A 20,561-nucleotide genomic window follows, 5' to 3' on the forward strand; every position below is an offset into this window, starting at 1 on the left:
ACAATAAAATATTAACTTCTTTAGACAAATAAGAAGAATAAAAAAGGAAACTCCTGTATGACGTCTTGCGCCACACAATAAAAAATATGTAGTAAAAAATATATATACTTCTCACAAACATATTCATACTTTGAGCCACAAAGCTGTGGATGAATAATCACCTGTCAAAAACTGTTATACTCCAAGTGCAACAGTTTCAGAAACAGCTCCTAGAATCTATTTGGATCTTAAAGGCTGCCAAGAAAATAAAAATTAAAAAACTCTCAGTAGAAAGACTAAAGCATCTTACAACACTTGTACATTACAGTATAGAAATATAAGCATTTACACATGCAAATTATTATTAATTTACAAATGCATAAATATGAATCAGAAATGTGTGTTCAAACCTACCTCTGTTTCATCAAAAACAAACTTCATTCAGTTCATAAATCCATTCTGTCTCTAGAAAGCAGCATTAAATTGATCTGTTCTCAAACTGATTCATATTATTGACAAACAGCTTTTCTCTCCTGATGTTCTCTGTGATTTCCTTTCACAAAGTCAGTTGAAATAGTTTCTCTTTTGACATAAACTGGTTTGGCTGGTTTTTAGTTTTACCTGTTAGATAGAAAATGTTAAATTTAGTTGTGCCCTGCCCGAAAAAAAGAAAAAAGAAAAAAAAAACAATAGAAACCATCACAGAAATTCTAATGGTTTCCACTACAAATACTATTACATACATTACAAATCATCAACTATTAATTGTGACCATGGACCACAAAACCAGTCATAAGTGTCAATTTTTTCGAAATTGAGATTTATACATCATCTGAAAGCTGATAAATAAGCTTTCCATTGATGTATGGTTTGTTAGGATCGGACAATATTTGTCTGAGATACAACTATTTGAAAATCTGGAATCTGAGGGTGCAACAAAATCTAAATATTGAGAAAATCGCCTTTAAAGTTGTCCAAATGAAGTTCTTAGCAATGCATATTACTAATCAAAAATGTTTTGATATGTTTGCGGTAGGAATTTCACAAAATATGTTCATGGAACATGATCTTTACTTAATGTCCTAATGATTTTTGGCATAAAAGAAAAATCAATAATTTTGACCTATACAATGTATTTTTGGCTATTGCTATAAATATATCCCAGCGATTTAAGTCTGGTTTTGTGGTCCAGGGTCACAATTATACATACTATTTGGATAACTATTAATGTGTCAACAATGTCCTGTATAACTGCAGAATAAACAAACACATACACAATATGGTTTCTGCCCGACAGCTATTGTAAGTTCTCCCGCATAATACTTTTATTTATGGGCTTTTAATGCCTTTAATTTGACTGGACAGTGTAGAGGAGACAGGAAAGCTTTGGGTGAAGAGAGAGGGGAGTGGGATCAGCAAAGGACCACAAGCCGGGTTTGGACTCGGGTCGCCATCAGCGCAATAACCGTGAGGCTATTGGCGCCGACGCATAATACATTTTTAACAAGCAGAATTTCAGCATCATAAACATAGGGTCCCATCATACACCCCTGCAATGTGGCGCAAGGCGCGGCGCAAGTGTTTTTGCTAGTTTCAGCCCGACGCAGTTCTCATTTCTCCGTCCTGCGCCGCGTTGTTTAAATAGGAAATGCATTTGCGCCCATTTTGCGCCCATGCTGGTCTAAAAAAAGAGGTGTGTTCAGGCGCATTGTTGGCGCGTCGCTATTTTGAGGAACTGAAAATAGACTGCGCCATAAACCAACTCAAACCTGGTCTAAAGTCTAAAGTCAATGGCGCAATATTTTTTTAATTTAAAGACGTGGGTTCACTTTGCTTATTACACACAGGGACACTCAGCAACATACAAACATGCCAAATATTAAAAATTAAAGGATTACAGTGTAAAAGAATATTATTGTGTAGGCTACATAAATATAAAAATGTCATAAATGTCATAATGGATAGTTATTGTGTGTATCGGAATTAGTCTACCTATTTGCTTGCACATGAGCAGATTCGTTTGCTCTCTGGAGATGTGTTCAGTAGGGCTGTCACGATATTAGATTTTTCATATCATGGTTATTGTGGCCATAAGAATCCACGATATCGATATATCGCGATATCTATAGAAAACTTTGGGGGATATCAGTCAAATAATTTTTTACTTTGTTTATTGAGTTTTTCTTTTTCACCCAACGAACATAAAGATACTGATAAACACAGGGTACAAGACTCTGGCTTTCTCTGTCTTCTTTGGAGCTCCTATATGAAATAACTCCTATGAGAGAAAATACTGTCAAGTTCAACAGTATGATGAATAAATATTAATGGTAACACTTTACAATAATATGTCATTTGTTAACATTAGTTAATGTATTAACTAACATAAACGAACAATTATTTACAATAACAATTACAATACATTTATTACACAATTTATTAATCTTTGTATATAAAAATACAGTTGTTCATTGTTCATGTTAGTTCACAGTGCATTAATGTTTACAAACACAACTTGTGATTTTAATAATACATTAGTAAATGCTGAAATTAACGAACTAAGATTAATAAATGCTGCAGAAGTATTGTTCATTCTTATTGCATGTTAACTAATACAATTAACTAATGTTAACTAATGAACCTTATTGTAAAGTGTTGCCATATTGTCACGAATCTGGTCTGCACTTCCATTCACCCTCCACCAGAGGTCACTCGCTCACCACATGGACTTCACAACATGCATCACAATGGACTCCATGGTTCCCATCATCCATTACTGATCACAGCTGTCACCAATCACTCATTGCACTAATCACACGCACACCTGATCCTAGGCACACACAATCACACACTCTATTTAAGCCCTGGACTTTGTTTCCCTCGCTGCCGAGTATTGTTTGCATTTACCGCTCCCCTAGCTGTAGCAACTCTACAGAGCCCCTGTTAGTTTGGATTGTGTTTTCCCCGTGTTTGTTCTACCCGTGTTCCCTGGATTAACCCTTGCCTTGCCGTCTGGACACTGTTTGCCCCCCATTGGATTCTAGCCCGTGTTCCCTGGATTATCTCTCTGCCTTGCCCACTGGATACTGTTTGCCGATCGTCGACCTTCGCTTGCCCTAGGAGTACTCTTTGTCTTGTCCCTGCCATACCTGTTTGCCATTGCTCGACCCTGCCTGTATTTATGACCATGCCTGTTAATAAAAGCTTGCGTTTGGATCCGCACGTCTCACGTCTCGTCAGCCCTGTTACACATATTAACATCTAAACTATTACTTTTAACCTGTTAACTAGTATACCCATATTTTAAGCTCTTTAACCTATAGTTGCGCCGGCGCCACGGAAGTCATGCAGTGAGAGCGCTGCTAATTCAGTTTTAATGTGCATCTAGAATGGCCGCAGATGAGGCATTAAGTGCATGGCACTGCGACCAGCTTACCAGTTTACAGAGTTTAATATGGCAATGTGGTCGCTCAGTTTTTCAAGATCAGTTTTAATCGTGTAACTGTTAATAATAGATTTGAACAAAGAAATGAATTGTTACTACGCACAAGCCGTATTGATTGCAAATACAAAAATAAGAGTAAATAAAACACGGTACTTATTAAAATAATCACCCTTTACTTAAATATATGAACACAGAAAACCTCTGTTAACAGGTTAATGTAACATTTCCCATTCTGTGACTAATAAAATAATCGCAACTTACTCTGTAACTGAACATGGCTTTCCTCGGAGGAGCTGCGTGCTTCTTGTTTGACAGGTTAAAGCGCAATACTGCCACCTGGAGGTCAACCAGGTACTGGCGCTGGAGTATTTACATGTGTTATCATAAGAGTCCTGTTCATTTTAAATATTGCGGTTATCGCCAATACCGGTATATCGTCACACACTAAATTAACACAATATCGATAATTGTTTCTTTGAATATTACGGTTATCGTCAATACCGGTCTATCGCAACACCCCTAGTGTTCAGTCTGTGCACCTTAAAATTCCACCGTTTAAATAGCGAATCCGCCATGGCGCGAGCGCAACTCGCTCTTAAAGAGAATGGGAGATGAGACTTTGATTGGTTTATTGCATGTTATGCCCAAAAAACACCCATTACTCATTAAGAGAATAGGGAGAACCCGTTTAGACCATGCCCCGGGCGTGCCGACCGTTTTCCCGTCGTTACACTAGCAAAAGTGGATTGAAGTGCACTTGCGCAGTGCGCTTTAGACCATGCATTTAGATCGTTAAAATAGGGCCCAATGTCTCACTATTTGCTTTGACTTTTACCTATTATAGTCTTTTGAAGGACAAAAACATGAACTTTAAAACTATTCGCTTGACATCAAGTCAATGGTCACTTTATTGTGCCGCAAGGCAACAGCTCTGCCATACTGTATTAATTGAGCAAGAATTCAGTGCCACTGGTAAAAGTACCATTGTACTTTGGCACCAGTATGCTGCTTTTCTGAAAGGAATAATGTGGGGAAACTACTTTTCAGGAAATGGGGGAAAAAAAACACTGTAGTTTTTTAAAAATAATTAAACACTGTGTTGTTAAAGCATACTGTCCCTTACGAAAATTAACCATGGTTTTATTATAGCAAAAGTATAATAACCATGTTTTTTGGGGTATTGATTACCATTCGTATAACCACAGTTTTACTAAAACAGCTTTTATAATAAAATAAACTCCTGAATAGCTGTTAAATATGAGTTTGTATGCTGGTTGTGAGTTGTGACAGGCTCAGCACAGCTGATGGTGTCAAAGGGTAAATAAATGTAAATAAATAAATAAATAAATACATACATAAAAATGAGCATGTGCCTATGACCATGTTTCTGGGCATTCATGCCAATGAGCATGGCATCGCACATCAAGTTCATAGAGAGCTTTCGGTGCATTTTTCATTCTAATTTTGGCACCCTCTAACATGGGTCAAATCATAGATATTACCTGAGAACTTCAGGAAAATATGCTTGAAATCTATACGTTTTCAGACTATGTCTAAAATGGATGTGCACGGTTTGGTTCAATGATAAGATATACCTATCTGTCTATTTGATGCGCGTGAAAGTTGCCCTTGCACCTCAAATCTGCACAGGGCCACGCATCCCTATGCGATGGCCCTGCAGGCAGGTCTTGACCTCATTACATGTTAATTATTACTTAGTCACATGATTTCAGTTATTTCAAAGGTCCTTAAAGCTTACAACTACAAAAGAACCAAAACCCACAATGACACTGACCGAGCAAATAAATATAGTAAACAATAAGATTTGAAAACGAGCAAATGACTAATTATTTCCATGTTTTTGCCACAAAATTTCATTTAATTATGTATGGAAAGCACATATGCTCTTTCTCCCACTCTCTCTCCCTTACAAACGCACACACATAAAATACTGACACACTCGCCCATCAACGCGCTTCATTCGGCTGCACTGCACGGGACTCGCTTGGAAGAATGTCTCTAAAGAAGTGTGTTTTTGGTTGTAAGGGAAAGATAACCTTGTTCAGCTTCCCAAAAGAACACAGCGTTATGTGAACAGTTGATGCAGTTTGTTTTTTCGGGGCAGCAATGGAGTTTCACAAGTGTGTTTGTTGACAAACGTTTTATAAACAAGGCCCATGTTCGACACCGAATTTGAACATCATTTGATACTGAAAGATGGAGCAGTCCCAGCTATAAAAGATCCCAGTCATGATTCATGTCTAGAGGGAGGGCACGGGGTGGCACCGGCCCCCCTCAAAATATGCTTGGCCCCCCTTTGTGCACCCCCAACAGCGCAGACTGGTCAAAATATAACATCTATGGTTATATTCTTAAATCTCACACGCTGCCGTTGATGTAATATGGTCATACACTAATTGGCAGCGTAGCGCCGTTTGAAATATAACACACCTACTCACTGTCTGGTTCGCTGCCAATTATTTCCCGTATACGATGCCATTGGATTAGAGTGCTGTCAATTACACAATGATCAACGCCATTGGATGCTGTCAATTGCACAGCTCAAACACTAGAAGCGCGATTTTGCAGGTTGCAGACCACGTCCATTGTAAGTATTAAATTATAATTATAGGCCTATATATAAGCTCCTTAGAGTTTGTACTTGTTTGTGTTGTCGTGATACACCTGCACCATTTAAAATAGAAATCGTGATGTTACGTTTCTTCCTGTTGTTTCAAAGATTAAAGGCAAAATCACTTTCCCAAATAGTCTGCAGTAACGTGGTAAATGCTAAAATGTGGGGTTTAATGATAGCGTTCTGACACTTGGGATTTTAAGATGTAGAATAGTAACCTGTTTGTATTGAATAAACAAACATTTTTGCATGATAGTCTTTTTTATTTTCATTTGCAATGTCCAAGAACAGCTTCACATTTAAATGATTTTTTCTTTAATCAGATGAGAATATGGCTATTAAATATACTATTTGTGTAATATTGATGATTAAGTTAGAGTTTTTTTTTTTTTTTTTTTAGACAGAATTTTGTGTAAAAAATGAAAAGGGGACAACAGCAGCAATACATTCAAGATTTCTTTGAGAAGAAACCACGTCAAAGACAGGTAGATACAGTGCAGTGCAGGTCAGAGCCAATCCACCCGGCAGGGCCAAGTTGGCCAGCAAATTAGCAGGTCAGAGCCAGCCAGAGAGGGCCAGTGAGGACTACACCAGCAGCCATCTATCTGCAGCAACAGGTGAAAGTCTGAACATGAAATTTTTTTACAAAAAGTTCACTAGACACAAACACACACACCACACCGTCTGTTTGGACAATCAAAGTTGAGAACAAGTATTGTCTGATCAGTGGTTTTTATTTATAAAAAGAGAAATGAGTTGTCCAGGCACTTGTGCAGTGCCATTTTTATGTGACTTTTACGTGACTTTTCCTATGGGCCCCCCCCCTGGCTGGTTCTTGGTCCCCCCTGTGCCACCACATTAAAAAAATCCTAAAATTGCCCCTGGAAACGGCATCAAATGTCTGTTTTGTTCGCGATCGGTGTAAGTGCTCGTCACTCTTTAGCTCCGCCCATGGCGTGCCTCCAGGAGCTCGGCTTTTTTCGGAGAGAATCGTAAAGCTGTATCTTTCTCTTATAAATATGATAAAACTAAAGACTTTTTGGACATATGAAGGATTCAGTACTACTCTATAGGTACTCAAGATTAACATGAGATTGGGTGAAACTGTGTGTGTTATGCCCCCTTTAAGGACAAAAACCTGATGAATGTCCACTTCTTGTCGTGGCCACATCACCACCTCAGGGTGTACATTATTTTCTAATAATACAATGGCCCGTCATCAATTATTCCTTAAACATTCACTTCATCCAGTGCTCTTTCAGACCTGTTCACACAGCACCAGAAAATGGTTGCACAGCATGATAAATACGGTTACGTTCACATGCAGGTCAGTTATTAATGAGAGACCCGAAGAGAAGATCAACTGTCCAGACGAGAAGATTTGTACCCACTTTTCTGTTGTCAAAGTATTTTCAGATGTTTGCTAAATAAATGTATGTGTTACAGTATCTCTCTCTTAGCATCCTTAAGAAAGTGGGTTGTGTTATCAGCAAGCTGACTGATGACCACCTCTCCTTCCTGTTAAACTGCTGACTTTTATGTAAGTGCAAAGAATCTGAGTTGCAAGTAGACAACGGTAAAGAAAAATGGAGCAGCCCTGCCTAAACCCCTCTCAGTATTTCAAAATGTTAAAGTTTCCTCACTTCTCGTTCCTCGCCGCCTCCTGGTACAATTAAAGAATTGAGATGTCCTTCAAGATGGCTGACTTTGATTTACCGGGTCACAGGCTGGAGGACAGATGAGTGAGGAAACAAGAATGCCCCAATTTGAAAACTAAGAAACACCCTAATCTTAATATATACATTTGAGAAAACAGAAATACACATGTATATTTTAAAGAAGCACCACTATGTCCTTAGAGAAGTTTTAAATACACAAATTTAAAGTTTTACAGCTGTGCCCCTACTATTAACACTCTCAAAATAAAGTCAGGTATGAAATCAAAGTTGATGTTAGACTGGTTGGTGTGTATAAAACCTGTTGATAAGACATATATATTGTTTATAAGACACATTTTCTTATCTGCATTAAACCACATTGAGTGCAAGACAATGAAAAATATTTTCTAAGAAAAATTATTTTTATTGGTCATTGAATTATAAAAATCAAAATGAGAAATGTACATCACAACTGTCTGTAAAATGGTTGTGAGTATCTGGAAGCAATGGGATAAAATATATACTCTGAGGATAAAACATATTAATCCCCATTAAAGTCTATTTTATAGATAGATAGATAGATAGATAGATGTTTTTGCTTATTTTTTAATGCTACATCCACACTAAAGGGATTTTAGCAGAATATTAGCCAGTGTTTCAATGATTTTGTTTAATTTTGAATAGCCTTAGAAGTGTACATTGCATAACAGTGGTTCGATTAATATTTATGACAGGAGAAATCTGTGCGAGTAAAAGAGATCATTTGAGTGTGAGTGTGTTCTCTCAACTGTGTGTCTCTCACTTGTTTCTCACAATAAGCTGTTAAAACTAACACAGAGACACTGACTTATCAGGATAAACCCCAAATCCAGCATAGAGGGGTTCAGTGAATGTGGTGTCGAATGTGTGTAAGTGTGTGAGTGTGTGTGTGTCAGAGACGCTGTAGAAGGACAGATGACCGGCTGACCAGTCCAGATACACTCCTATTCTCTTAGAGCGTCGTGAAGGGACAGGTATGACTTTTCTTTTCTCATTGTGTCTCACAATGAATTTGTTATCAAAACAGTTCAGACTCCAAGATTTTTCATTGTATCCAAACAAACTGTCAGTACTCCATCCTTTCCTACTGATTCCTTTATATGTCACTGATATATCAGCCCTCTCACTCCATTCAGTCTCCCAGTAACAACGACCAGACAGACTCTCTCTACACAGAACCTGACACCATTCATCAAATCTCTCTGGATGATCAGGATACAGGTGGTTCACTCTCACACGCGTCACCTTTCTGTTGCTCTCAGACAGAGTGAGAAGAGTGTTTACTGTGTTTAAATCCAGTGTGAGATCACATGCATCTGAACACAAGAAGAGAAATTATAACATCTGTATAACAACAAAACAACAACTGTTAAGGTTTGTGTGTGTGTCCTACATTTTTGTGGTCCTTCTGTAATCCTGAACGCTCCTCCACGATCCACACTATAACAAGAAAAGATTATGATAGTTGCCATATTAGAGAATACAGATCATTGTTCATGCTAATATTTTACATGATCTATTATAATTAAGAGGGAGATGCTTCAGGTTCTGTAAACATACAGTTGCCTGTATATAGATGACATTTATTGTCATCCATCATACAGTTTTCAGTTAGTTCAACTGAGCATAACTTTGCAACACTAATAAAAAATACCACAGTATATGAAATCATACACCTTTTTATATACCTGAAGATGAGTAAATTAGGACAGAATTCAAATTTTTAGCTGAACAATATTTCTAAATTCAGACCAGTATCTTTCCTGATCAAGACCCTTGGAGATCCTCTGTTTGTCCTCCATCATGTGAAAGTACTGTAGTTCCTAATCCACAGCCTCTATTACTGGATCCTCAAGCTTTGACATACAGACACACCTTTACATTCACTGATCATTGTTTGCCTATATTCTTTCATTTGTGCAAGTGTTTTAATAAATTACTGATATTCATCTTCTAACTGCAGTACTGCTGGTTTGAATCATTCACCATCATGAGGTCAAAACTAAATTTCTTCACATTTATACAGTGAACTCTGAGCCTGAATCTTATATCTGTTTTTGCTTCATGTATCTGTCAACAATGAGATTTTATTTTGAGGCTACAGTTAACCCTGTTTTAATCTGTCTTTCAAATGGAGTCACAAAATCTATTAACTATCAACCATAACAGTTTTAGTGACCGTTTTAGTTTACTGCACACATTTTAATACACATGACAGGATGATTGTAAGCATTGAACTTACTTGAGTTTCTCCAGTCTGTATTTTGGATCAGAGACCAGCTTGACTAATGATTGTCCTGGGTGATTGTAGCTCAGATCCAGCTCTCTCAGGTGTGAGGGGTTTGAACTCAGAGCTGAAGCCAGAAAACAACAGCCTTCCTCTGTCACCATGCAGCGAGATAATCTATTAACAAATAAACATTCAAGATAACGTCACAGCTGATCAGGTACAAGACCAAAACATGCAAATCTGGTTTAACTCTGGGCTCAGTGTTTCACTACATTTACATTTAGTCATTTTGCAGACGCTTTTATCCAAAGCGACTTACAATTTGGGGAATACATAAAGCGATTCATCTTGAAGAGGCAATCCAACAAACGAAGTGCTTGTAACACCAAGTCTCAGGCATTGTTTAATTCAGGAGTGATTTAGTCACTAATTTTCAAAAGTAATAGACTGGAGCAAATCCAAATCCAAAGTCTTCAGACACACTGGGTTTTGCTGATATATGACAAAGAACCAGGAGATCAGGACCAGTGCATAGGACATCCTTAATTTTACTACTAAATTAACCTTTATCTGTTTTTCTTACCTCAGTATGTTGAGTTGACAGTGTGAACTCTCCAGTCCACCAGAAAGCAGCTTCACTCCTGAATCCTGCAGGTCATTGTTACTCAGGTCCAGCTCTCTCAGTGAGGAGTTTGATGATTGTAGATATGAAGACAAACTTTTACAGCACCAACCAGTGAGTTTACAGCTTGTCAATCTAAACAGATGAGAGTACAAATACTGTACACTTAAACTCATGAAAAGTGTTTAAAAAAATGACTTGGTATGAAAGATCCTATGGTGGTTCTGCTGGCAACCATCCTTATTAAAAGAAGGTCCTCACCTTGGCTTTCCCCAAAATAACACAATTTATTCTTTAAAATGTTCAAGAGTGAAAAAGATAACAGGCAAAATCAAGACAATTACAAATTATTTTTATTTAGACTACAGGAGTTGTGTTACACTGCTGCATCAATTTATATTCACCTTATCAGGGCGTTTGACCAAAAACTTGTATCTGGACTGGTAATTTTTTTCTTAACTGTCAACCAAACTCCAAAAAGTGTAAATGGGTATTCTGCTGCACTACTTCATTTCAAACTATTCGATTTGAAAAAGAAACCCCGAACCTCAGTATGTTGAGCTTACAGCGTGAACTCTTCAGTCCATCAGATAGCAGCTTTACTCCTAAATCACGCAGATCATTGTTACTCAGGTCCAGCTCTCTCAGTGACTTTGCTGATTGTAAAGATGCAGACAAACTTTCACAGCACTGAACAGTGAGATTACAATCAGCAAGTCTATAATGAAACACACAATGAAATATGGTTTAATAAATGGGAGAGAGAATTAAGTAAACAGATCAAAACTATTACTGTCATGTTAAGATGACAAGACAACATGGGGGAAAATAATAATGCAGAGGCTTTTTTTATGCTTCTACAATGGCTTGTATTTTGATTTACTTTATTGGGCTGTTGCTGTTGTAGTTGCTGCAGAGTTTGATGTACAAACTGAAATAAATTGTGACTTTTAGAACTCAGACTTAACCTGTCCAAAAAGTGGCAAAATATGTTTTATCTGATATGGTTGGTTTTGTGAAGGATGTAATTCATAAGGGTGAATATATTAAAGGGATAGTTGAATAAAGTTGTTATTTTTGTTTTTATGCACACAAAAAGCATTCTCACAGCTTCATAAAATCATGGTTGAATCACTGATGTCGCATGGACTATTTTGTCAATGTTCTTGGTACCTTTCTGGGTTTTGAACGTGGTAGGAACCTTGCTGTCTATGGAGGGTCAGAAATCTCTCAGATTTAATCAAAAATAACTTAATTTGTGTTCCGAAGATGAACAAAGGTCTTATGGGTTTGGAACAACACGAGGGTAAGTAATTAATGACAGAATTTTCATTTTTGGTTGAACTATCCCTTTAACACATGAACGCATATGAACGCACACAATCACATCAATTAACACTCACAGAGCTTTTCTGCAGTTCACCACAGCTGGTATCAGTCTCCTTTTACCCTCATCTGATGTGTTGTATTTCTTCAGATCAAACTCATCCAGCACCTCCTCTGATATCTGAATCATGTAGGCTATAGTTGAGCAGTGAGACGAAGAGAGTTTCTTTCCTGAGTGATTCTCTGATTTCACAGACTCCTGAATCTCACTGTACAGAGTCTGATCCTTCATTTCCAGCAGACAGAGGAACAGATTGGTGCATCTGTCAGCTGAGAGATGTTCATCACCCTTGATTTTGTCTTTAATGTACTGTGTGATTCTCTTGATTGTTTCCAAGTTATTCACAGTGTGTGTCAGTAGATCCCCTAACAGTCTCTGATTGGACTCCAGTGAGACACCCAACAGGAACCACAAGAAAAGATCCAGGTGTCCATTTTCACTCTGTAAGGATTTATCAACTGCTGCTTTTAGTATCTCATACAGAAGACGGCATTGCCAGATGTTCCAGTCACATCTATCTATGAACAATTGCAGTGATTCCCTATTTTTGACAACATTTGAATAAAACACAAAAAATGCAGCTAGAAACTGTTGAAAGCTCAGATGTATAAAGCTATAAACTTTCTTCTGATGAATCACAGATTCCTCTTTAAAGATTCCAGAATACACTGAGGCGTCAGTGATGTTTATGTCACTCTCAATCAGGTCCTCCTCATAGAACATCACATTGCCCTTCATCAGCTGATTAAAAGCCAGTTCAGCAATTTTCACAATCACTCTTCTGTTAAACTGCAGGACTTTATCAGGATCTCTATCATCATACTTCTGATTCCTCATGTTGATCTGAGTCAGTAGGAAGTGGATGTACATTTCAGTCAGAGTTTGAGGGATTTCTGCACTCTCATCTTGTTTCAGGAGGTTTTGAAGCACAGTGGCTGAGATCCAGCAGAAGACAGGAATGTGACACATGATGTGGAGGCTTCTTGATCTTCTAATGTGTGAGATGATTCTGCTGGCTTGATGCTCATCACTGATTCTCTTCCTGAAATATTCCTCCTTCTGAGGCTCATTGAATCCCTGAATTTCTGTCACACGGTTGATGTATTTTGAGGGGATCTGATTGGCTGCTGCTGGTCTGGAGGTGATCCAGATGAGAGCAGAAGGAAGCAGCTCTCCTCTGATGAGGTTTGACATCAACACACCCACTGATGAAGACTCATTCACATCACAAACTTCCTCAATGTCTGAAAACATCAGTGTAATTCTGCTTTCATCCAGACCATCAAAGATGAACACAACTTTACACTCCTCATAAATCTCTGAGTCCAGATCTTGAAGTTCAGGATGAAAGTCCAGCAGAAGTCTGTGAAGACTGTACTGGTGATCTTCAATCAAGTTCAGCTCTCGAAATGGAAGCACAAACATGAAATCTACATCCTGATTGGCTTTTCCCTCGGTCCAGTCCAGAATTAATTTCTGCACAGAGACGGTTTTTCCAATTCCAGCAATGCCTTTAGTAAGAACAGTTTTTATTTTGTCTTTTTTCTCACATCCTTGATCATGCATCGGTATAAAAATGTCATTGCAGCAGACTGAAGTATCTTGTGTTCTGGGTGTTTTCTCCATCTGTAAAACCTCATGGTCTTCATTCACCCCTTCACCCTCTCCCTCTGTGATGTAGAACTGTGTGTAGATACATTTCAGGAAGGTTTGATTTTCTTCTAGTTTGATTCCCTCAAATAATCTCTCATACTTGTTCTTTATGTTGGTTTTGTGTTGATCTCTCACTCTCTGTAGGACATCATCTACTGGTTGGTGAGAATTGTGCTGCAAGTCTGCAGTCTCCTTCAGCAGTGTTTGTGTCTGCAGAAATTCTATGTCTTGCCACCCCAGAAAGTTCCGACAGTAGGAGACAAAGCGTGTCAAGTAGAACATCATTGCGCTAAACACATCATCACTCTTCACTCTGTATAAACAGAAAACTGCATTAAAATAAAGAAGGTCACTCAAATGTTCCAGCACATAAAACTCTGCGTTCTAGTTTGAAATTACACCACTTTCACACAGAAGTACTAAAAAATCCAACTTTCGAAAAGTTCTACTAACCAATGTAAAAAAGTAGCCTGAACAAAGAATTTTTTGTAGGAGAAGTCAGTTTAATTTTTTATGTGAACTGTACAAAAAAAAACACGTCGCTAGCAAAAGTTGTTTTGTTTACCTTACTTAGATACTCAAGTATTTGTTCACAACATATCCAAATGTTCTCCCAACTTTTCAAATTGAGTCATCTGAACAAACAATTTTACATTGAACAATATTGCACAAGTTCCTTGCATGCATTGCAGCTTGAAAACGTTTTATGTTAATTATTATTAAAATATTATCAGTTTTAAATTTTACTGGCTTAATTTATGCTGCTGCTGCTGTTGTCGCTGTCAGTTAGCTGTCATGTGGATCAGAGTAAATTCTTTTACTGATTTAAAATTTGTTGATCCTCACCATGGTTGAGAATCGTTTGCTGAGGTACTGTATATGTGCATCTCATTGCAACTCGTTTAATACATTTGTCTATTAGCATAAATGTTTGCCTTAAGTTTTAAGAGGCAAATACTGCCCATATTATGTAGAAGGCTTTGAAAATAAACATAAATCTAAAAGAAAGAGGATTGTTAAAAAAGATTAGCATTGCTAAATGCTAAAACATCTTTGGTTGCTCTAAAAGATCTTTTAACACTCAGTAGACTGACTTTTATTCATTAGATGAACTAAAGTTTTTAAGTTGTCGGTTGCTAGAGAAGTTAACTTAAAAAGTTGATTGTGATAGTTGCCTTATTTTTTTGTGTTAGGTCAACTTTTTTTTTTTTTTTTACAGTGCAGTTCAGACAGCGTCCCACTAGCTGTCTAAAAATAATATATAAATGTTTATTTCTTTGCGCAGACTATTTTAGATTCTTCAATAAATCTTTGCATTAATCAAAATTCAAATGAAAAACCTAGCTAGAGGGAAATGTGCAGACTTCATATTTTGTATAAAAAATGTCTGTAGTCAACATTCCTTTTTATCATGTTTCATCCCATTTATACTCACTCAGAGTCTGCGGTCACTGCTCCATCACTGAGATCAGGGTTTTTTTCTATGGACTCGTCACTCTTCACTGACACACAGCTGGGTTCTGGAGATGCTGCTTTATGTGTGTGAACATCTTTCTCCTCCTCTCTCTTCTCACAGAGACTCATTTTACAGGCAATGCTTTCGAAATATACAACTGAATTTACTTAAGAAGTTATGGATTGACAAGAAGATACACAGATTATACTACCTCATTTAATTTCTGACAAACCACTGATCACATTCAGATAAATTATTTTATATCTATCTCTTTCTTTCTCTTTCTCTCTCTCTCTCTTTCTCTATATATATACATATATATGAACACAAAACTGATATTCACATTTTTACAGGATAGTTAATCTGCTTTCAATTTATTTCTGTGTGACTGCAAAGGCAGATAATCATTTTTTAATCAGTTTTCTCTCCTGATCTAGTTACTGTGCTTCCTTTCCAAAATATGTGGTCAGTCACTTGAAACCATTTCACTTGCATTATAAACTTGACTGAACCAGTTTCTGCTTTCTTAAGAAATATGGGAGTAGAAAAACAATGTTGGTTATTTACCAACAATGTACAGGTAAATTTTTTCTCCCTTTCTGCCTATGTCTCACACACACAATGACGGAAATTATAGTTCAGGACCACAAACATTCCAAATATATATCACAATTACACTTTATTTCTCATAATTGAACTTTTATATCTCACCATTGTTGTTTGATGTATTTGAGACCATAGAGACTGTTAATGTGAGCAGCACATTTTCATTCTACTTTTGATGTGTTTGTCTTTCCTTATTTTTGGTTACATACCTTGATATAAAGTCACAACTGTGATGAATGAAGTCACAATTTCCAAAGTTTAGTGGTAGTTGAGGAGTACCACTGCACCACACTCTCACAAAAATAGAGATCTTTGTAAGAAACATTAGATCTTAAGATTGTGGTGTATTCAAATTCTTAATTTCACAAAATGCAGTCTGTCTTCAGAAATTGGTTTACTTGTGTCAAAAACTGACTGAATTAGCTTCTGTATTCATAGGAAAGAGGTGAACTGAACTGATTAATGAAAATCTTCTTAAGAAAGCAGATAAGAATTATCTAAAGAAAAAAATTCTAAGAAGAATGTAAGAATTTGAAGTGCAATTCTTGAAAAATTCTTAAGTAGTTCTCAAATATTTCAAGAATATCTCTTTTTTGCCTTTGGTACCATCTGATTGCATTGCAAGTGTTGCTAAAGACTGTGTTTTATTTAATTTTTATATTTTTAAATTAAATTAAATTTTATCATATTTTTAAATTACATATTTAAATAAAAAAAAACAAAGACTAAATGTTAACTGTCAACAGAAAGAACACACACAATTACTCATTTGAACATAGTAATTGTTACAATTACCGCTCTTTTTTAGATAAAGTATATTTTAGTCTTTTAGTCTTTAAAGGATTACTCCACCCCAAAATGAAAATGTTGTAATTAATTACTCACCCTCATGTCGTTCCAAACCCGTAAGACCTCTGTTCATCTTCGGAACACAAATTAAGATATTTTTTGATGCATTCTGATGGCTGTCTGACCCTCCCATAGACAGCAATGTAATGAACATGATCAACATTCACAAACATAGCAAGGAGATTGGTAAAATAATCCATGTGGCATCAGGGGTTCAACCGTAATTTTACGAAGTTACGAATTTTAGAATGCAAACAAAACAAAAATAATGACTTTATTCAACAATTAGTCTCCCCAATGTAGCACAATTTTGGAGAGTATCCACTGAGAGCAAACAGCGTACGCTGTTCTGTGTCAGCTGCGTCACGCGGATATGCTGTTTTCGTTCAATTCAAAGCATAGAAAATGTATCCATGTGGTGCGGCTGACACAGAACAGCGTACGCTGTTTGCGTTAAGTGGATACTCTCCACAACAATTTTGTGCTACGCGTCATCTTGTAGCACAAAATTGTGCTACAAGACAATTCTTCTTGTCGCTACGGTGACACAGACAAGATGAATTGTTGAATAAAGTCGTTATTTTTGTTTTGTTTGTATAGAAAAAGTATTCTCGTAGCTTCGTAAAATTACGGTTGAATTGTCACATGGATTATTTTACCAATCTCCTTGCTATGTTTCTGGACGTTGATCGCAGCACTGAAATGCCCATGTATCTGTCAGCATTTGACAAGTCAGCCGCCTTTCAAGTAACATGTACAGTGACCATTGTCATAAGGACAAAACTATTTGAATCAAAATATTTATTTTAAAACTTTCTTAAAATAAAATGCAAAATACAATTTCATGACCAGTAAGAATTATTTATGGCTGATACATTATCAATTAACTCACCATGGCACTATTTTCCTCACAACTAGCTTCTTATAATTTACAATGTTCAGATATACGAGATATATGCTTACAAATACGTGAAACAACAATGGTGAGATATAAATGCGCATTTATAAGAAATAAAGCGAGATCATTAGATATAGTTTGTAGAGGAATGTTTTTGTGATCCTGATTCCTGAACTACAATTTCCATCCTTGTGTGTGTGACATATGCAGAAAAGCAGAAAACTGGTTTACCTGTTGATTGTTGATTGTTGGATTGTTCTTGAGAAAACATTTGCGTTATGAAATTGTTTCAGCAGACTGACCACATTTTGCAAAAGAAAGCACATGAACTATATTAGGAAATAGAACTGATACAAATAATTCCGATTCATAATTTGTAATCTTGGAATCACACAACTGAAAAAAAAAAAACAACTGAAGGAAACTTAACTATCCTGTAAAAATGTGTTTTATATTCTTGGACTACTACTAAGCTAATAAAGTGGTACAGTGGCATTGCTATGTACATTGCAGCAGCAAATCTAATACGTCCATTGAAATGTGTTTTGCTTTTGAGAACAGTTGCCAGTAACACAGCTTCTGTATGCGAAATCATCATTTGTGGTGTAGACTGGGGTTTATGAAGACAGAAAATAACCACACTTATTAGCGAATAATCAGAATATTGAAAATTGCAGGTAAACAAGAGTGAAGAGTTCATGCAGACATTAAATCCTTACTCTGATTATTGTAAAAAAAATAAATATATATATATCATTATTGATGCACATGTAAATGTAGTCATAAAAACAAAATAGTATTGTATCGGTTGTTGATTTTTTTCTTTCATAGTGTAAGTAATGTTTATGCAAAGTGTAACAAGAACATGAATATACATTTGATAAAAATAGTGAGAATTTTGCCTCCTTACTTATAACACTGCACGCCACTGCCTAGTAGTAATATGTAAAAGTTGTTGCTATTGTTATGGTATATTCAGTGTTATATAAAATATCCAAACATTATACCTATATAAAAGTAATGATACCTTTATGTAAACTGACTCAAGTAGTAGAAAAATATGTTGAAGTAACTGATTTTAAATCAGTTTTAAAAGTATCAAATGTACAAATATTGTATAAATAATGTAAATTGTTACATTGTAATAATAATATTTTAAAATGCCTGCATGTATTACATCTGCTCTGTAGTTAATTTCTATCGTTACATCTGTAATTGCACAGTTGACCCTACACCTTAACCCACCCTTAAACCTAACCATATACAACCAAACATATCTTTAACTTTACCTGTATCCCACCTCAACAGCTGCAAAAATGTTTTGCAATGCAACATGAATACAATAAGCACACTGTACTTAACAATTAAAATTTGCTTATTTATCTATATATTCTTTTCAGCATACAATTAAGAGTGAACATGCGCATGTTTCAAAATTAAAAAAAAAAAAAAAAAATCGCAAACTGATTCATTTACAATAAATTGCTGTTTTTTAACTGTTTTTCTTCATACAACTAATTTCCTTAATTACTACACTCCCTGTCCCAAAAATAAACAAATTGGTTTGTAGGTAAATAAATAAAAGTCAACAATATTTATACTAGAGTAAATTAGAAATATCTAAAAACTACACACAAAAATGCATAAACAAAGCATTGGTACATTGTGACTATACGCCTCTGATTGTAATGCTTAATATTTGAAAGAACGCAAAATATTTTTTAGGTTTTTAAGTCAGAAAAAAAAAAAAGAATATACCAGGTAAGAATTTTTTCTTAAAAATGTTTTGTAAATTCGACCCTGATTCTTAACAGGTGATTTTCTGATGTTTTGATTTCCTTTCTGAAAAATCACTGATCACATTTCTGGAATATGAATTTGATTTTTACCTCGATTCAAACACATTTTTACAGGATAATTCAGTTTCCATTATATTTTTTATTACAGAGAATAAAGAGTCTCTCAAGACTGATTTTACAATAGATTATGAAAAGTATTTATACATGCAGTTTAATAACGATCCATGAGAATGATCCCAAATATTTGTCAGTTCAAACCTACCTCTGTCTCAGCAATAAAGAACATGAAACAAACTTCATCCAGTTCATAAATCCTGTCTCTTCAAACAGCTGTTCTCTTCTGAGGATGTTCACGCTCTGCCTTTAATTAAAATAAGCCTGAGTCGATAGTTTCACTTGTGTCATAAACTAGCTGAACCCGTTTCTATTTTCATAAGAAAAAGAGAAGGAAAAAGGAAAAAGCATTGTTGTTGTTTTTTTCTGCATATGTCCACGTCTGCCCAGACTTGTGACATCATGACATGCAAAAAAATATTGAAGTTAAAGCATATACTATTTTGAACTGTTAGTGTGTCAACTATGTTCATCTAACTGCAAAAAATACAAGAACAATATTTTTTCCTCCCTCAAATTGATCATGTTACTTTTTTGCACTTTCGTGTAAATACTGTTAGTGTTTTGAAAGGAATATGTCTTTACCTGCAGTATAGAAGCAGTCATGACATAAGTGTAACTGGCCCTGCTCAAACCACTCCAAGCGGAATTTGAACTGCTGTCTTCGCCATGGGAAGCAGGCATGCCAACAAGGACGCCAAATACCACAGCATCTAGAAGTAGTCGCCACTCACCAGTGCACCCCTTGAGCCTAGAGGAGAGATGTTTACCTGCTCTCACCAGCTGGCCTCAGCTACACACACAGCACATGCTGACCCTGATAAAAACTGATAAAGTCTTCATCGCTGCCAGATGCTTTTGCAGGTTTGGTTTCAGTGTACTGTATATTCACACCGCAGCAGAATAGTTTTAGAGTGATAAATACTGTTACGTTCACACACAGTTTGGTTACTAATGAAAGATTGTATTTTGAGGGAAATAAAATACTGGCATCTTTTTCTCCTGGCCACGAGTTTGCCCCTAAAAAATATTTAATATGGGTGAACTATCCCTTTAAGACACTCTTGCTGCCACTTACGGGTGGTTTTAGTTTCATACTGAGAGTATCATTTCTTTCTTTTTTTTTTTTTTTTAATAAATAATTTCATATGAAATATTCTTAATAAACAATAATAATAATTATCATTACTT

At 36.1% G+C, this 20,561-nt stretch overlaps 1 protein-coding gene and 1 pseudogene across 1 annotated transcript; both read right to left on the reverse strand.

The window, feature by feature from the left end:
* LOC131523533 (uncharacterized) overlaps positions 1-763 on the reverse strand; it is a 29,068-nt pseudogene extending 28,305 nt beyond the window's left edge.
* A 7,561-nt stretch (positions 764-8,324) lies between these two features.
* On the reverse strand, positions 8,325-19,602 carry LOC131523364 (NACHT, LRR and PYD domains-containing protein 3-like). The gene is made up of 8 exons (XM_058749704.1): positions 19,519-19,602; positions 15,084-15,245; positions 12,012-13,961; positions 11,156-11,326; positions 10,570-10,743; positions 9,999-10,160; positions 9,150-9,196; positions 8,325-9,072 (listed from the first exon to the last, which is right to left on the reverse strand). Exons 1-8 carry the CDS (start codon positions 19,563-19,565, stop codon positions 8,546-8,548), a joined length of 3,240 nt encoding a protein of 1,079 aa, XP_058605687.1. The 5' UTR covers positions 19,566-19,602; the 3' UTR covers positions 8,325-8,545.
* Positions 19,603-20,561: the final 959 nt, after the last annotated feature.

Source organism: Onychostoma macrolepis, chromosome 17, assembly GCF_012432095.1.
Source record: "Onychostoma macrolepis isolate SWU-2019 chromosome 17, ASM1243209v1, whole genome shotgun sequence".
NCBI lineage: Eukaryota > Metazoa > Chordata > Actinopteri > Cypriniformes > Cyprinidae > Onychostoma > Onychostoma macrolepis.